This window comes from Taudactylus pleione, unplaced genomic scaffold (assembly GCF_031769625.1).
Source record: "Taudactylus pleione unplaced genomic scaffold, aTauple2 ptg000114l, whole genome shotgun sequence".
NCBI classification, from domain to species: Eukaryota; Metazoa; Chordata; class Amphibia; order Anura; family Myobatrachidae; genus Taudactylus; species Taudactylus pleione.
The window spans coordinates 22,327,028-22,345,860 of record NW_028284516.1 but is presented as its reverse complement, the minus strand read 5'-3'; the positions used below and the strand labels follow the sequence as shown (position 1 = coordinate 22,345,860).

At 42.1% G+C, this 18,833-nt stretch overlaps 1 protein-coding gene across 5 annotated transcripts in view; it reads right to left on the bottom strand.

Annotated features, from left to right (window-relative positions):
* STAU2 (staufen double-stranded RNA binding protein 2) overlaps nucleotides 1–18,833 on the bottom strand; it is a 316,613-nt gene that overhangs the window by 222,437 nt on the left and 75,343 nt on the right. For all 5 annotated transcript variants that reach the window (XM_088471437.1, XM_088471440.1, XM_088471439.1 and 2 more), the window contains one exon: nucleotides 892–1,051. In XM_088471437.1, coding sequence (XP_088327563.1) covers nucleotides 892–1,051 — 160 coding nt within the window. The remainder of the gene's footprint in view (nucleotides 1–891; nucleotides 1,052–18,833) is intronic.

Below are 18,833 nucleotides of genomic sequence, written 5' to 3'. Positions count from 1 at the left end.
TCGAAATATAAGCACTGGTGAACCAGTTATAGACACTTCAGGAATACTCAGTTACTTATCAATAGGAGTTACACACAACTCTCTTGCTGTGTTAAAGGCTATTAAGAAATCATCTGTGTGGGTCTTGGCAGAGCACCAGTCTGTATTGTTTGTATCTACTTGCTTATTGGCTACCATTTACACTGTAACACCTGTTTATTGAATACAGTGTATCAAACCAGTGTCAGCCACCTGTTATAAGCTTAATTCTGGGAGAGAATCCTTATGTATAATGCAGTTTATTTTCTATTTTTGATTAATTATTTTTGTCTTATTACTTACTCCCGGGATTTTTTTTTTCAATCTATTGTGATTAATAAATGTTGTACCTGTTAATGTTATTATATTTTTATGTGTACTGTGGGTTTTTTTTTTACTCTCTTTATTTGGTATAATAGTTTATATAAAATACAACATACCAAAAAACAAAAATAGAACGTGTACATTGTAATACAAGTACAACATTAATCCTAAATGTTAATTTGTACATCTAAATAATTCTACAACCATTCGTTTTATAATTTTAATAACATTACAAAAATAGCAATAAGAAAGACATAACAAATGAACAATATAAAAAAAAAAATCACATGAATAACAAAAAAGGTGCGAATATAAGGGGTACAAGGAAGAGGGACAGGGGGAAAGGCAACATGCAGCACACTACGCAGCCCAGAGAGGACCAGCTTCACTCTATACTGGGCAACCAATTGCGAAATGTAGAGCACCAAGGGTCGAGTACTGTGTATGTTTAATGGTGGGGTAATTGCCATAAAATCACATGGACTGTTCATAGAGGATGAAGCTTGGGAACAAGCATAGGAAGGAGATGCTGAGCGACAGCTGACTTACCACTGATGATCTTTCTGGTATAGGCTCATTCTTCAGTGCATGCAGAGCTTTTAATGCTGCATTGTGTCTTGCCGCCTGGCGAGTTTTTCCTTCTCCATAAAACTCGCTGTTGCCCACCGTTAGCTGTACATAAAAAGTCTTAAGCATTGGGCATAGGTATCTATAATAAAACAAAAAAACACATTTCATTTTATTTTAGGAAACGCACCTTTACAACATGCACTAGGCACTACTGTCTGTAATGTTCCCTTGATTCCACGCATAAATATCAGATTGCAATTAAGAAAATAAAAATATTAATAAAAAAAAGTTTATATCTGGAGCAACCCAGTTTAGAACAGTTCTACTTCCTAATGTTCAGTGAGTGTGGAAATATGGCAGATCAATGATTAATCTAGCAATCTAAGCAGAGACCCTACTTCCTGCTACAGCAGGCCTTTTATTGTGTATCGGGACCCTTTACGTTTAACTTTTCATTTGCATTAATGGGAAGATCATGCGGTGTTATTTATCACTGGATCCACCAAAAGCTCCACCATTCCAAGATTTCCTTTTAAGATTTATTCATTTAAATTCAGGAAAACCATTATTGCACCCCCATTTTACTTGCAACACTCCATTGTTCTCTGCATAGCTTTAATAAGGAAAAGCAGTGAAGAGATGTCATACTACTAATTGCTGGGCTAAAACAAAATTAAACCAGCTATAAAACAGTGCTAATAGCGGTAGATTCAATTAGTCGCGTAAGCTGCTGGAACAGGTCCAGAAGACAGATTCTGCTTGCAGCCTATGGAGCTGCCTACTATAATGCACTAAAAAAGGCACAACACAAGCTGCAGACGACTAACTGAATTAGCCCCATTGTGGCAAAATGATCATGAACAAAATGGTATAATAGTTGCTGGGATTTATCAAGCAATACCTATTGAACTCAGATGTGGCTGCACATATGCGATGAGTACATAAACTTCAAATCATACTTCGTGTCTTAAAAAAATGCACAATTTCTACATAATTTTCTTAACCGAAACTGGATAAAACATTTACCAAGTCACAGAACACCAAAATGTGTTTCTAGAATTCTTACAATATTCTTGTGTTTAAAGTTCAAATAGCAATATATGTACCCTTAAACATTTAATTTCATGGATAAGGCTACACATGTGGTCTTATCCTACTGACATTAACAGACCCATCTACCTCCCCTCCCACATCTGCTAACATTATTAAAAGAATGCCAAACTCTCTCAAGACATCAAATAAATCAAACCAAAATCACAGGCACTCAATAAGAACGAAACAATGCAGACAATGAAACTATTGGACTGTGAGAGCAGGATGATTCAAATCAATCAATACATAGTAGCATTAAAAACAATAGACTAGGTCACAAATAATGTAAATGCACAAATTTTTTTTAAGTCACTTTATTGTAAAAGAGGAGTACAAAACAAGTATCCAATGTACAGAAAAATACATACATGTGGAAAATGGAATAAGCAAAAAAAAACAAATCGTAAAAAACAATTGTGACAAGTAAAAGAAACCCAAATATCAGAGCATAAGAACACTCTATAGCGTCTCGGACACGGTTGTACAGCTACAGATATGAAACCTGTATGGAGATAAGTCCCCTAGGGTAGATCAGACAAAACAATTGGAGGATCTTAAAGTAAAATTCTAGTCTCATACCATTATTATTATTACCAGTTATTTATATAGCGCACACATATTCCGCAGCACTTAACAGAGAAGATCTGGACATTCACATCAGTCCCTGTCCCAGTGGAGCTTACAATCTATATTCCCTACCACATGTTCACGCGCACACATGCACACTAGGGGTAATTTGTGTTGGGAGCCAATAAACCTACCAGTATATTTTTGGAGTATACCATGAGGTTCTGTAAAAACAGATCATGTATTTGTGTTCGCAAAGACAGTGGTAAGGCATTAATGAAACCCACCCAAGTCTCAAAGAGTCGTTTTGTGCATTCATCCTTGCGGAGCGAGAATTATAACCACCACATGCAAAGAACATAAAAATAACTTGTTCACGAAAAGGAACAGGGAGTGGACTGGGGTTGATAGTAAGAATTTTTTTGACTACCCCTAAGAAAACCTAAGCAGAGGGTCAAAGACGCCCATTCCGGGGACATAGGGGTATATTCTACTAAATGGGTTTGAGCCAAGATTTGTACTTAACCCAAAAAAGTTTAATTGGTGGGCGGTCTTATAAACAATGATAGAGACACACCACACACTGACCACGTTTAAGGCAGGAGTCAGAGCTGACAAACCCATTGTACATCTATTCTGAGGGGACATATACCCCTTATGGTACACATTTAGAAGCATTTCTCTACAGGAAACAGCTGCATTGTGGAGGAGTAGCTAGTGTTTTAAATTTCAACAAAGAGATCAGGGATAACATCATGCCAGCGGGATATTCCCACAGTAACTTTGGAGAAGTCAATCCCTCGGACTAAGCAAATAATAAAGCATAGATAATGCGCTGTTATTAAGGGTTAGAGTCAAAACCCGATCGAGATCGTTAGACCAGTCAGAGGGAGTGAAGTGAGTTATCACACTGAGCATAATGCAAGGCCTGGTGTAATGCAAAAAGATGGGTGGGAGTTAGGTCAAACTGCGTTAAGGTGCCCACACACTAGGGAGATCTGGTGATGATCCGATATCATGTCTGATATCCCTTGAACTCTTCCCGGCAGTCGTGGACCCGATTTTGTGCAAAAACTCTCCAAATTGTCACACGATCTCACGATCTATCGTGCATCGTGTCCAATGACGAAATCATGAGATCGTAGACGATAAATCATGTGCACACCACAATGAATGGTCAGATTGCTAAAAAAATTAAATAATGGGCGTGCTTAAGTCAGGGGTATATAATGCAGGCACCATTTTAGGTCAGCATTTCTGCTCTGTGACTAGGCTTGGTGTATACCTGCTACTGTACAGTGCTATTGTGCTATACTTTGTTTTGCTCTACAAAGTGTTTTCTTTGCTGCATTCTATCTATTCTAGCCTGTATTCTGTGCTGATGGATCCCTATCAGTATAGAGTGATGGTTGCTTATGCTAAGTTGAAGGCGATGAAGGAGAGAGCCCAGCATTGGAGGAGAGAATGCTGGACTAAGGAGTGGCTGCTGCAGAGGGAGAGTCACTCTCACATGTCCCTGCAGATGGAGATTTGGGAGAACAATCCGGATGACTATTGCAACTACCTGCGCATGGATGACGCCACATTCCAGGAGTTGTTGTGTCTGATGACCCCGTTTATCCAGAAGCAGGACACAAGGCTGCGGAGGGATATCCCTGCTGAGGAGAGGCTGGTGGCTACAGGACGGTCACTGGAAGATCTGAAGTTTGGGACCCTCATATGCCCTCAGGCTTTGGGCGTCATCATTACGGAGACCTGCAAGGCTATAGTGAAAGTGCTGCAGTACCAGTTTTGCTAGGTAAGGATAAAGAACAATACACAATTGTTTCTTGTGAAAGAAAAAATAAACTATTTTTTTTTTATTTTCATAGGTTGAAAAGAACTGTATAAACAGTGTAAAACTGGGTCAAAATTTCACCCATTATGGCAGCAAGCACCTGTCTTTATGACAACAGTATAAACATTGCCATTCCAAACATGGAATACATAACATAGCAATTGTGGTTTTGAAGCAAGTCGCTATATGAATTTAAAATGTAAAATCATTCATAATGTCAAAACTGCATTATCCCCAAATTTTAACAGTCCCAATACCTAGCCTGTTCTATGATATACGGTGGGTCAGATATCGGATTGAATAGGCCAATACCCACATGGCGCAAGGGCAGATTGTGGCCCGGCTTCCAACAGTCTGTCCTTGCACCATGTGGGTATTGACCGTGTCCAATATGCATAATTCCCACCGTATACCATAGGGCAGGTATTGGGAGTGTTAAAGTTTGGGGAGAATGCAGGCAACAACAACAAAAATCAAAGATTACATTTGGTAAAACCCTGTATTGTCATCATCTGCCTCTAAAAGGGCACTATACATAGCCTGTCTTGTGGTGGGAGGGTTAGCGGATGGTGGAGTAGGCTGCGCTTGGGATGGAGGCATCTCAGAGGCAGCTGGGGTAGGTGGGAAGGGTACAGAGTCAGCAATATAGGTCGCTGGGTATAGGTTATTACCCAAAGCCCTGATGAGCAACTCATACACAAGCCGCTGGAATTGATTTTGCGTTTCATCATTCATATTCCGCATGGTGCTATTAATATGAGTGGTAAAATTATCAAGACAATCTGGGGGTCTTCTTAACAGCTCTTCTGCTTGTTGCAGAAATGTGTCCACATTATCTTTGCTTTGTGTCTTTTTCGCAGGATGTTTTCTTTTTTGCTGGGTAGGTGCTGGGGGTGTTGTGGTTGTTGTGCATTGGGATAAACACACATCCCCCTCACTGTCCGCAATGCAGCTTAAATCAGGCGTAGACCCCAAATGCAGTTCTTGTGTTTGAGTCTGTATTGAAAGAAAAAAAAAATTTAAATGTTTTAACATTTGTTTTTGTTGTCATTTTTCCAGTTTCCTAATACAGTTGAGGAGTGTCAAACCATAGCTGAAGACTTCGAACGGCGATGGAATTTCCTTAACTGCAGGGGAGCAATTGATGGCAAACATCCGCATCAACCCACCTGCCAACAGCGGATCACAGTATTTCAACTACAAGGGGTACTTCAGTATCGTTCTCATGGCGGTGGTGAATGCCAACTATCAGTTTGTTTTTGTAGATGTTGGCAAGAATGGCCGTGCTTCAGACAGTGGATCGTTCAAGCAGACAGCATTCTATGAGAGGCTCACCTCCAAAACTCTCAACTTGCCGTCAGTGGAGGAAACGACGCACGGCATAAACTTCGCTTTTGTGGCTGACAAAGCCTTCGCATTACATGAAAAAGTGATGAAGCCATATGCGCCAAGGGGCTTGACTTCTGAAAAGCGAATATACAACTATCGGCTTTCTCGGGCATGCTGGATTGTGGAAAATACCTTTGGGATACTCAGTAACTGGTTCCGCATTTTACACACCAGCATAAACCTGCATGTGGAGAAGATAGACTGGGTTGTAATGGCATGCTGTGTTCTCCATAACTTTTTACGCCACAAAACCACCCTACCATTGGCATCAGGCACAGCTATGCAAGAAGACCCAGACCATCTGGAGGTGATTGGCCAGATTTTTTAAAGACTATACTTCCCAAACTAGCCTGGGAAGAAGCACTCGGACCATCTTCCGCCTCCTCTTCTCTCTCTCCCTCAGCCATCAGTACAATGGACTGTCGTTGTGGTTCCTGCTCCTTTAGAAATTATATCAAAGGATAATACCATAGGGTGGGGCGATAGACATCATCAGCAGATGCTCCGGATCGCTTGGAATCCTCAACCTTTTTCAGCTCTTTTATAAACACAGTGCAAAGGTTTTGGATTTTGAGGTCGCACTGACTTCAGTGTAGCATCATGGTAGAATTGCTGGCTGTATTCAACCTATTCCTCCAACGCAATAAGTTTCTTCACCCTATTGGAGTAGTCGCGACTATTAATCCTCCATAAGCACTCCTTTGCCTCCCAACATTCCAGGAAGCCTGTGACGAACTCGCGTTCCTGATTCATAGACATTTCTGTTTGGGAAAATAAAATAAGTAAAAATATGGACGTATACAATGTTGTCCTAATTTGTAATAGTTTATAAAAAATGTTATTAATATATATATATATATATATATATATTCATTTTAAAAGTTGTTTGGTTATGTTGTTATGGTGTTTTACATTTTTGAAATCCTGTTTGCATTTTAAAATAATTTATTTTTTAAAATAACAGTAATTTACTTGAGTCAGTGGTGCTGAGGGGGTGGGCGATGCATTAAACACATATAGGTGGTCATTGGGTGGGCGATGCATTAAACACATATAGGTGGTCATTGGGTGGGTGATGCATTAAATACATAGGTGGTAAGTGGGTGGGCGATGCATTAAACCCATATAGGTGGTCAGTGGGTGGGTGGGCGATGCATTAGACACATAGGTGGTAGGTGGGTGGGCGATGCATTAAACACATATAGGTGCTGAGTGGGTGGGCGATGCATTAAACATTGGTGGTCAGTGGGTCACATATTCATTGGTGGACAGGGTCTGCATATACATTGATGCTCTGTACAAAAAATATACTCACCAAATCCCTGCCTCCACGATTGCGTCCGTCTCCATGAAGTCACGATGCCCCACAAAACGGAGACTGGGTGTGTACAGGGGAAGTCAGTCAAGTGACGCAATGGACGATAGATTGTGCATTGGATCGTGAGTACAAACACACTGTCGAAGCCGGATGATTGGCTGAGACCAGATCCTAAAATTAATATCTGCAAGACGCCGTTTTGCGGCGTCTACACGATACCTCAGTGTACGGCGCTATATTATTATTATTAGCGTTGTGCGTCTGCCACTGCCCTATGCCAAAAGTCCTCACAATACAATACGTACATTTATTAATACATATAATATGAGCAACCCCGCTAAGCACATTTCATACTGTACTCCACAAACACGTAGACGCACAACGCATACTAGCATCTTTACTTAATGTCCCTGTACTTACATATTGCACACTTACACTGAAAGGTTCCCTAGCATTAATATTAAAGGTTTTATTCATTATCAGTTATGTTGTGAAACACATGTATTTGATACCTAAGGTTTAGTACATGATAAGCAGACCATGTTTGGTGCCATTCTAAACCACTATTTATTTGCAGATCTCCGGTTCCATCGGCAAGGAGATTGCAACATGCGTCTGCAAGTTATGAATCATAGAGAGTTAGGCAGTGAAATGTACTCTGTAATGTAATGTTTACTAGCCAGTTTAGACTTGTTCTTCGGCGGGAAAAGATACACAAAGAGCCGTTGGAGAGCTGAACTACCACTGTTTAAACTGACCTATGAACTATATAGTAACAGAAGAACCAATGGGATTATGCCAACTCATTCCTATTGTATTGCCCACTCTCTGGGCTGAGCGCTCGCAAGCGGGTCGATGGTGCCCAAGTGCGCATGCGCACGACGGAGGCAGCTCCGTCGTGCGCATGTGCGAGACCCAAATAACGACAAGGGTCTCGCACCAAAGGGGGTGTGCTGTCGGTGATTGACAGCACGCCCCCTGTGGTGGGCGCGCCGGTGGCGTGGCTGCCCAGACGGAGGCGTTCCCATGGGAACACCTACCGTCTGGGTCCGGCCCCACTGATATCACTAGTGTCCACCCACAGCTATAGCGCGCGGCCAAAATGATGGTCGCGATGGTCAAGACCATCGCGACCATCGGGCTTGCGACGAGACCCTGCGGTAGGGTCTCACTGCCGCAAGCCCTGGAGTGCTTTTGGCTCTATCACAGCCAAAAGCACTCCCACTGACATCACTAGTGATGTCAGTGGGGCCGGCCCCAGACGGTAGGCGTTCCCTACATCGACAGCCCCATAGGTGCGAGACCCATAACGACGGCATGGCCATTGTTATTCGGGTCTCGCGCATGCGCACAACGGAGAAGCCTCCGTCGTGCGCATGCGCACTTGGGCAACATCGACCCGCTTGCGAGCGCACAGCGCTCATGAGCGGGTCTGAATCAGGCCCCCTGTACGGTATATATTCAGGCGCTCTATTTCCAGTAGCTAGTCATCATATTCTTTCTTTTGACGGAGGCTTCACCTTTGATGCCGGGAAATCTGGATCCAGAGCGCCTGCATATGTATCGACTGTACCTTGTTTATGTATAATCTTTTGCGCTAATTGTATTTAGATCACAGCGTGTAACTACATGCTTTTTATGTGAATAATAACTTTTTGTGCTTTGGAGCCACACTCAAAGTCTGGAAAGCAATTATTTCTTGTGCGACTTACAACGCTAAATAGCGACATTTAGGTATATAGATCATTAGCTATCCATAACACGTACGATCCGCACCACATCGGGTCTGAGATTGGCAAACCTTGCCTGCTGCAGGCAAGATCTGAAGATGCAATGTACGACCGGCAGGGACGCGCATCGGTATCATAATCGTGAGTGTACACTCACGATTAGAACATATTTTACACGATCTTATCGTGTTGAAATATAGCCTAGTGTGTGGGCACCTTTAGAGTGTCAGTGACCATCAAGGGTTTGCGAGTAGTCATGTCTACAATTTGCCATATATGGGTAAGACTGAACAGTCCACCTATTGAAGGGGAAGTGGCCTACCTATCTTGAAATGCAGGATTGGAAAGGAATGGAAGAAATAAAGTGTGCTGATTATTAAGAGACTCAAATTTCCTAATATTTCTACAAGTAGCCCAAGACGACATTAATAAGAGCTTATCCTGTACTTCCTCAAAGAGATTAGAACGCAATGAAGAAAGGAAACTAAAGACATGGTCAGAAGGAATTACTGCTCGAGTGGAGTGTTAACATAAATCTATAGCCAGATCTGTGCAATGTAACCAGTCACTGATATATCACAAAGTACTGGCAAACTTATATAGCCGAAGGTATTTCACCCTCCGTGATCCTCTGTTATATTGTTCTGCTATATGAACTTACTAAAATCACTGAGCGGCCTCCCACCCTGGGGATTGAGTTGGATTAGAATAGCCGGAAGGGGATATAATCATTTAGGAAAAAAGATCATCCTAAGTAAATTATCCCTACCTATGTAAGTGGAAGATTGCGCCATTTATGAAGTTCCGCTAGAGCTGACATAATCAATGATCGAATGTTGAGGGAATAAAGTCTAAGAACATTTTTGAGGACCTGGACATCAAGGAACTTTAAAGATATAGAGGCCCAAGTTACTAGAGGACAACCATGTTGACCCTTGATCACTGTTATCCCACTCCCGGCGGGATAAGAAGTACCACTTCTCCTGATAGGATGTAGTTACCATCCCGGCGGTCGAGATGCCGGCGCTTAGAATACCGGCGCTGGAATCCCGACAGTAAGTATTAGGTTTAAGGTTAGGCTGCGGGGTGGTAGAGTGTTACAGTTAGGCTGCTGGGGATTAGGTTTAGGCTACGGGGTGGGGTTAAGGTTAGAATACTTACCTATTTGGGTTGGCGTTTCTGACTGTCGGGATCCCATACCCAACCCTTCCTGTTCTGTCTCCCCAGAATGACCACCACTTGACAAGAGGAAATACGAATGTGGCAATGGTAGTAAATGTTGTATACAGGACATGTGCTTTTCCCTTAAAATATTTACATCAGAGGATCCCATACTCCGCCATTACAGTCCAGGTTTAAGGGTATCCATAGGGGGAGGGATCCTAGATTGCACACCCTAAGCACAAAGCACAATGTGAGGTGCTACCTGCTGAGGTATTTGTTCCATAGGAGTGTTAGGCACCTGCCTGATTCACCTGGATATGGCGGGCAGGCCCATAATTATGGCCATCATTACGTGGAGAACCTCTTGGATGCAATTTAGCAGTATTATTATTAGGTTCAGCATAGTTAGAGTGTGCACTTGCATTTGTTTCTGATTTTAGGGTATCCATGCTTGAGCACAGGTGACTTAATTAGCACCTCGGTCAATTTGATTTAACCATCTGGGCACAACTTCTTACTGTGCAGTGATTCTGGTTTGTGCAGCATGGAACAACTACTAGTTACTGACATTGCACTGCTGGTCGCATAAACCCATTCACCAAGCAGCAATACCGAAATGGACATTACAACATAGGTTCTGTCAAAGCTGGATAATTTGCTGAGACAAAATCAGTTTAAAATGAAAGCGTGCGCGACGCCATCTTGCGAATGGCAGCTAGACTCCATTTTAGAAACAAGAATCTGCAAGACGCCATTTTGCAACCAGCGTCACTTTAAGTTACAACTCACGAGCTAAGAACAGATGGCAATGTTTTTGATAATCTAAATAGAATAGACAATGTGCCAGAAACTGTAAGTGTTTTACATACAAATTGTGAATCCCTGTTGGCAATTGTAATATAATCCAGGCATTGATCTACACAACTGGATTTGTCTGAATCCAAGCAGGTTTTAGTTTCATACCCAGATAGGATGGTTTAGTTTCACAGCTGGAGATCACATTTGCATAGATGGAATCTCATGCATAAACACCGCATATTACGCACAATTGAGCTGCTAACATGACGCCCAGGAGCGAATGCACAATTAGCATCATGCGATTGCATCTTTCACCATTTCACATACACACATTATGCTTAAGACCCCGAATGAAAATACTGTTTAGTAGCTAAATGCGCACGCATCTGTCCCCAGTTAACTAGCGTCTTCATATCAAACCCCGAATACTCACACATTACATATTCACACATAAGGTTTAATAAGCTTTAAAGTATATGATTTAAGTTGGTTCAGTTAGTTTAAATGCTGAGAAATAAAGATATTTGATAACTAAGGTTTTATACATGCTAAACAAGTCGTGTTTGGTTTCGTACTGATGCGTACTCTTTTTACAGTATTCCGGGTGTTATCGGTGGGGAGGTCGCATCATGCATTCTCGAGTTATGGATCGCAGAGGCTACATGCAACAAAATGTATATTTCATGAACAACTGTTAGGATGGCGGGAAGGGGAAGACACCCAGCTGTTAGAGGCAGGGAGAGTCTATTTGAACCAGCCTGTTAAATGCTTTGTAACAGATGCTTCTCCCCTGGGAACCAATGACATCAGCAGCAAACTTCTCTATTGTCCTGTCTATTCTGGGGGGGTATAAATATGTGTGCTCAAACGCTGGGTTCTTAGTCTTCGTGCTGAATGACGAGGGGTCTCTTGCTGATGCCTATCTTCGGGTCCGGAAGCGCTGCGTATGTATACTGTACTTGGGTCTGTATAATTCCTTTTGCGCCTAAATTGTGTCTGAATCAATTGCGTGTAACTGTCTGAACTTTTACTTGAATAACACTTGTGCTTTGGAACCAGATTCCAGGTCTAAGTCTTTATTTACTGTATGACTGCGTATGCAAATTAGCGTCATCCTTAGAGGTTATAGGAAGGATTTTAGAAGGTACAGGCAGGGGTATATAGAGGTTCTTTTTAATATCATCAGTTCCATGTGCTAAACTCACCATCCTTCATAGGGCAAGATTTGCTATTTCTATGGGAGCACGAACAGCTAAGGTTCAGACACACATTTAGATTTCAGTCTACATATTTACGTGGACATGCCGTTTACAAACAAAGAAAGCTCAGCACACCCACCCGTCAATCTCTGGGGGCATACGTAATATCGACATTGACCATGTAAGTATTTCTCCGCTATCCCTAACCCCCCCTCTAGTGCCTATCCCAAACTTCCCCCCGAAGCCTAACCCTAACGTCCTCATTCTGAGAATTTCGACCAGTTGCCTGTCAACATTTTATCAATGTCAAAATCATCACTGTCAACCTTTTGACTTCAACCTTTCTACTGGTGGCCACAAGATGCCAGCTTTCTGACTGCTTCCTGAGCACTCTGTGACCACAGCCACTAATTGAATTGGCCCCTATGAATTACAGGTAGTAGAAGTATAGTAGAATTTGGACATTAATGATCAGTTTGTGAGGGAAAACTATTTACACTTAATTTTTTCTGTACTGTTTTTTTTATTTTTAGAATTACCCCAAACCTGTTTTTATTGTGTTTTACTCTACTTTTCATGCTGAGGCACAACAGTTATGGGTTCCTACCACTCAACACTTGCGCCAGCATTAAAGTCCAGTTTTCACATTTATGTCAATGGCCAAGACGGGAAAGATTTGACCCTTCAATCAAATCACTTTGGCATCACCGGTCCGGTTGGTGCAATCTCATGATGACTCCCATACACAAATATCTTCTTGTCCACTTTCAAAGAATCATTATCAGCCATTGCAGTCGGTTCTGGGCCCAATATCAACTTCTGTATCAGATTGTACTGACAAGCATTACTGTGAATGAAAAGTCATCTTGCCCCCCCCCTAAAAAAAAAAAAAATATATGATTGCAAATCTTCCCCAGGGGGAAAATAAAGAAGGATTTACTTCTGTAGTGGGGAAAAAAAAACCACAGGAAAAAAAATGAAATAAATGGAAACATTAAACAGAATTAAGTTATTGGATATTGGCGTTCCCCAAGGAGTGTCTTACACCACTGCACAGCATCAAAATTTGATATAGAGCCATTTATCATGCACAAGATAACTGTCCAAGACTAATAGAACCAAAATGTGCATTCCTGGAGTATTTCTGAGTGACGGCTCTATTTGTCTTATCACGTAAACACTTTTCACACTAGTATCTGATTCCTTGCCATGTATTTATCTTTGCAGATGGAGATATAGATGAGAAGCTTGTTGGGAGAAGAGGCCCAAGGGAGCTTTTTCTTGGTGTGCAATTAATATGCTTAGCCAAAAGAGCAAAATTGTTTCAGTGCGCGCTTCGGGTATGACATAATGTTTCTGTAAAAACATAATGAACAACATTTTTTTTTTCCCGTCACTATGACAAACCCAGATCCGCAACAAGCTTCAGTGATTTAACTTAAATATGTACAAGAATGTCTGGCATTGTCTCCGAAACCAGCTTTGTGCTTTTTTTTGTCAATCTACATTTGGTTTACTTACAATGTATGAAATCCTGTGTGTATTTAGCCCAGCAGTTTTCTGACCCCACCTCTTTCTGATTACTTAAAAGAAAAAAAAAGGGAAGAACACAAAAATTTGTATAAATAATAAAAAACCCTTTCTGCCAACATCTAAACCACACATGCTAGAGGAGCTGGTTTCAATTGTATGTTCAATTTCCCTAATCCCCAACACAGGTTTTGATAAGTGCATTTCAGATGTGGTCCGTTTGGTTTCTTCACAGATGCAATTCTGCCTGAGGTCTGTGTCCGCACACACTGTGATATAGGACGACCGCTCTTGGTTGTGAATCGTCCTCCCAGGGAAGACAGACTCCAGGAATAAGCATTTAGAAGTAATGCAAGAAAATAAGGAAGTCATGTACTGTAAATATCATGAAAAGTTTATTTTATTACTATGAAAACCTTCATAAATAGGCGACATGCTTTTCCATACACACCTAGGAGGTGTGTATGGAAAAGCATGTCGCCTATTTATGAAGGGAAATGGTAGTTATAGCTGTAACTGTAGAACGTTTAAGGAATAATATATTAGTGTATATATATATATATACACACACATATATACTGTATATAGGACTTTCATTTCATTCTAAGAGCCCAGATTTACATCCGACCACTTTTTTTTTTATATACCAGAAGAACTACATACAAAAGTCTGAATCACAAAGTCCCCATTTCCTGCCGTTCCACGACAACCCATCAATGCTATCTCCAGGTATGGTCACTTGTATAAAGCACCCAGTACAATAAAGCTGACAGACAGGAATAGTGGTATCTATTCTGCACACGCTATTTAATTAGAAAAGGGAAAAGGGTTACGTTGATTTTCAGGGGCTATAGAATGCAAAACGCAAAAGCTCTTGCACTTTGGCTTATATTTCATTAAGCTAATAGAACACCAGTTGCCGTCCAATCTAGTCTATTAGCACTACTAGACTGAGTGGTGTATTCATTTTAACTGCACTCGGCATGGAGCCCAAAAGAGTGCATTACCGGCAGTAGCAAGGTTTACATTGGAGGGAGGTGGGGATGGATATACTGTATACATTTTTTTTTTTTTTTTAAAGTTTCTTGAGAAGAATTACAGCACAGCAGATAGCAAGCCTGTGTCATGTGGAGACTCTCAGTGGTGAAATGACGACATGTTAAAATGTCGACCTATAATCCCTGGTAGCCCAGCGGTGACTTACCTGCTCCGGATGGCTACAGTGGCTCTAGTGCGGCTTCCGGGTCCCAGTGGTCATGTCACCGTCACTTCTGGGTCAGACCTCTGATCTACCGGCATTCGGGTAAGTAGTTTCTGTGATCCCTACCACTAAACCCTCCCTCTAGTGCCTAACATTAACACCACCCCCAGCCTGACTTTAGCTGTCCAACAGCCTAACCCCAATGTCGACATTTCACATCAACACGTTGCTTATTGACATTTTGACAAAATCAACATCATAATTGTTGACACAACAATGTGATCCTTTTGACAACATTTCAGATTGTACACTTTTACAAAGAATAGAGGGCTTTATTTGATATTAAAATAGAGATTATGGAGAGAATTTAATTAGACCCGATATTTTTTTCGGGCAAACAAAACAGGATTTTAACACTTGAATTGCCTTTGGGCAATTCAATTAGATCCCGTTGTATTCAGCCGAAAAAATATCAGTTTTTGGGCAAATACACATAGGATCCCTGACAGGTTCACGGATCCTCTTATGTGTTAATGCCGGCACCTGCCCGAAAACCTGCCCTTGACGATACAGTAGGGTACCCCCATTTTGCGGCACAATGCTGGCAGGAAGACGACCAGCTCGATAGGATCCACATCGTGGGAGATGACCACCAATTGCGCCTTCTTGATAGTTATCGGGTATTTATTTTCAGAGCCTTTTGAGAGGGTGACAAGATGTGGGTGATGGGGGGAGATTAACTGGCCCCGCATTTTAACTACATCAAATCCCACCACCCTTCCTTTTAATAGAAGTTTCTTGGTTTGTTTTATATCAGACAGATGGGGCATGTATTTTTATTACTATCCTTTGTGTATATGGTGCCACCAAATGTCTGTAGCACTGTATAGAGAAACAATTACATTGAAAACACAACCACTTTACTATAAAAACAGACACAAATAATTGTATAAGGAGACAGACTAATAGTGCGTACATACGGGACGATTGACAATGATATTCCTATAGTAACCTGGTCGATATCGACCAGGTTGGCCTGCTTGCACGGGTGATGGTCTATACTGACCATACGCGTCGACGCATCGCAGGTCGTTGGGCACGGAAAAATGCACGATATGAATGATAACGATATGATCGATATCGTTCACATCATCCATTTTAATCGTACCGTGTGTACGCACCATAACAGTGAGTAAAGATAACAAATAAATAAAAATGGCAAAAATAAGTTTGTACAAAACTTATTAAATGGCTTTGAGTGCATCTGGAAAAAGCACTTCTCTGCAGACGTGCAAAACAGTGGCACAAATTGTGACCCAATGGAAAGTATAGGACAAGACCCAAATACTGACAGTATCAAGCTGGGAAGATTTAAGTCAGGTGTGACCAAAGCATCAATAACGATCGACCACAGACAATCGACCTGTCAATCGTGTTAAACGTTCAGCAGCAGCCAATAAGTAATCAAGCAAATTCTTATTGGCTAGTTGCGCCAAACTGAAGCAGCCGTGGCTAGCTGAAGCCACGGCTGTCACTGTGCCAGCAATAGAAGAAAATAATCAGGCTGATTCTTATTGGCTGAGGCTGCCACATGTAAGCCTCCATTGCGCCGGTGCCAGATAGCAAGATTAAGGGGAGGACGGGAGCAGTGCCAGCTCGAGGGTGCCACCCAGCTCGAGGGTGCCACCCCATAGGGGGCACAGTATGGCCGCCTCTGGGACCCCCGACTGATCAAGGCTGGCGTCAACCACAGCCGCCCGCCACCCTGGCCGCACAGTTTTCTGGTGTCTGCCCTGCGGCTGCTGCTGGCTTGCTCGTGCCGCCCACAGCTGAAGGCAGTGATAGATTGGGAGCTCTTCTCTCTCAGACAGGTCAGGTGGGCTGGGGCAATTATTTTCTCTCCAGTGGGGGCTAAAGTGTTTGGGATTTTTTCTGTGGGGGACAATGTGTTTTATCATTTCCTGTGGGAGCCAATGTATATGCTTTTTTTCATGTAGGGTCCAATGTGTTTTTTTTTTTTTTTTTCCTGTGAAGGCCAATGTGTGATTTTGGTTGGACAGTCCCCACGCCCCTTGTTGCGAGAACATGCCCCTTTTTGAGGTATGCCAAGCACCCTTTTTTGGGTGCGCGGAAAATTGATAGATCACAAAAGATGTTTGCAGTAGTTCAAAAGTATACCCGCCCCTTATTTGAGTCCTTTAGTTAAGAGAAAGCAGCTGTCTGTCTCTCCGCAGAGAAAAGAACCTCCCTAAAAACACCCCTACTCCACCCCTTGATCTTATTTAATAATATTGCTCCAAAATATAAAATCTTGTTTCAGCCAAGGCGCTCCAATGCATGAACTCCACTACTGTGCAATTCCTGCTCTGTGCTTCCGCAAACACTGACATCTTACCCTGTAAACTTATGTTACTTGGAGAAAATCCAGGCGCACTTGAGCAAATCCAGCAACACCTTGCAGTGCGTGTTGTGCACTCCATAAACATTGTTTTCCCACATTCAATTTAAGTGCTGTATGCAACAGTCATGTGGGCCAGCAACAGTGATAAAATCCAATAGCTCCAGGGCCACCAAGCTGTGAGTGGGAATATGGTATCCTGCAAAGCACGTTTGTATATCTGCATTTATCACACATGAATCAGGGCTGCAGTCCTGCTTGTTCAGCCAAGGAAAATAAATAATAGACCCTAATATTCCCCCAGGTCTGATGATACAAACACAGGGATATCTTTGATATGGGATGCAGTCGGCATCTCGGCGTGCGGGATGCCGACGGTCTAAATACCGGCGCCGAAATCCTGACCGTCGGCATCCCAAAGGTAAGTATCAGGGTGTTAGGGGGAGGTTAGCGTTAGGTAGCGGGGTTAGGGTTAGGCATTAGGGTGAGGGTTAGGCACCGGGTAGGGAGTGTTAGGATTAGGGTGCAGGGAGGGGGAGGTTAGGTTTAGGCACTGGGGGGGGAGGTTAGGGTTAGGCACCAGGGAGGGTTAGGAAAATACTTATGGGTGTCAGGATTCTGGCTGTCGTGATTCTAACCAGCGGCATCCCGACAGCCGGGATTTCATACCCAAACTGAAACATACGTTTCAGAAATGCATATTGCACTATAATGACCCTTTAAACAGTCAACAGGAAGGAGCAATGTTTAGTTTTTTGTGAAGAAAACCCCATAGATTTTCTTTTGTACATACAATGATTTAACTTGTCTCCAAAAATTGGGTGGTTGGGCTGAGGTTTCGTACTTAACGTCTTGCGGAACTATACAATCAATTTATCATGCAACAAGCAAACATTCAACAAACCACATATTACTGTATTCCAAAGAAGATGGAACCCACATAACATACTGCAACACAGTGCTGTCACATCAATATCAATTCTCCAGCAGCAGCTGTTACCGTCTTTAGCATGGTACAACCCCTATCACCGCCCCAAATACAGAAAAACATGTTCTGACAAACTGGAATGGCATCAAGCACATAGGGGGCACAAACGGCTGCTTGTTAGGCTGCTCTGTGAGTCCCAGCACCCCATGCGGTGATCACAATACTACTAAATCAGGAAGGAAATTCCTGTTAGTGACAGATGTGTATTAGTCATTAAACTACGTTGTGTGAGGCCCCTGGGCTTCATTAAAAAGGTCATGAGGGCTTTCCAAAAATTGTATTTATACTTTTTTGCAATAGGAGGTATTACAATTTGCAGATAAATAACATGCATGGCTAGGATTTATGGACGTCTCCAATTAATAGCACCTGAAGATTGCAAAAGTGGCTAAATGAAGTGAGCCTGGGGTAGGAAGGACCCGGTCAGGTCTCCTGCCACAATTCATGATCCTCAGCTTCTGTCACAGTTTAGCAGACCTCAAATTTAGGATAGTAAAAGACAAGGCATTCAGTATCAGTCTACAGCAACATATGGCAAATATTCTACTGAAAAACACAAAGATATGCCACCAATAATACCTAAGGGTGTCATCACTATTCTGCGGTGTACTTATAATAACTGACAAATGCCTGACTGACAATTATCACCATATAGATGTAATTCCCCTACTTAATGTACGACCATTTTCAGAGCATACATAGTGCAATGC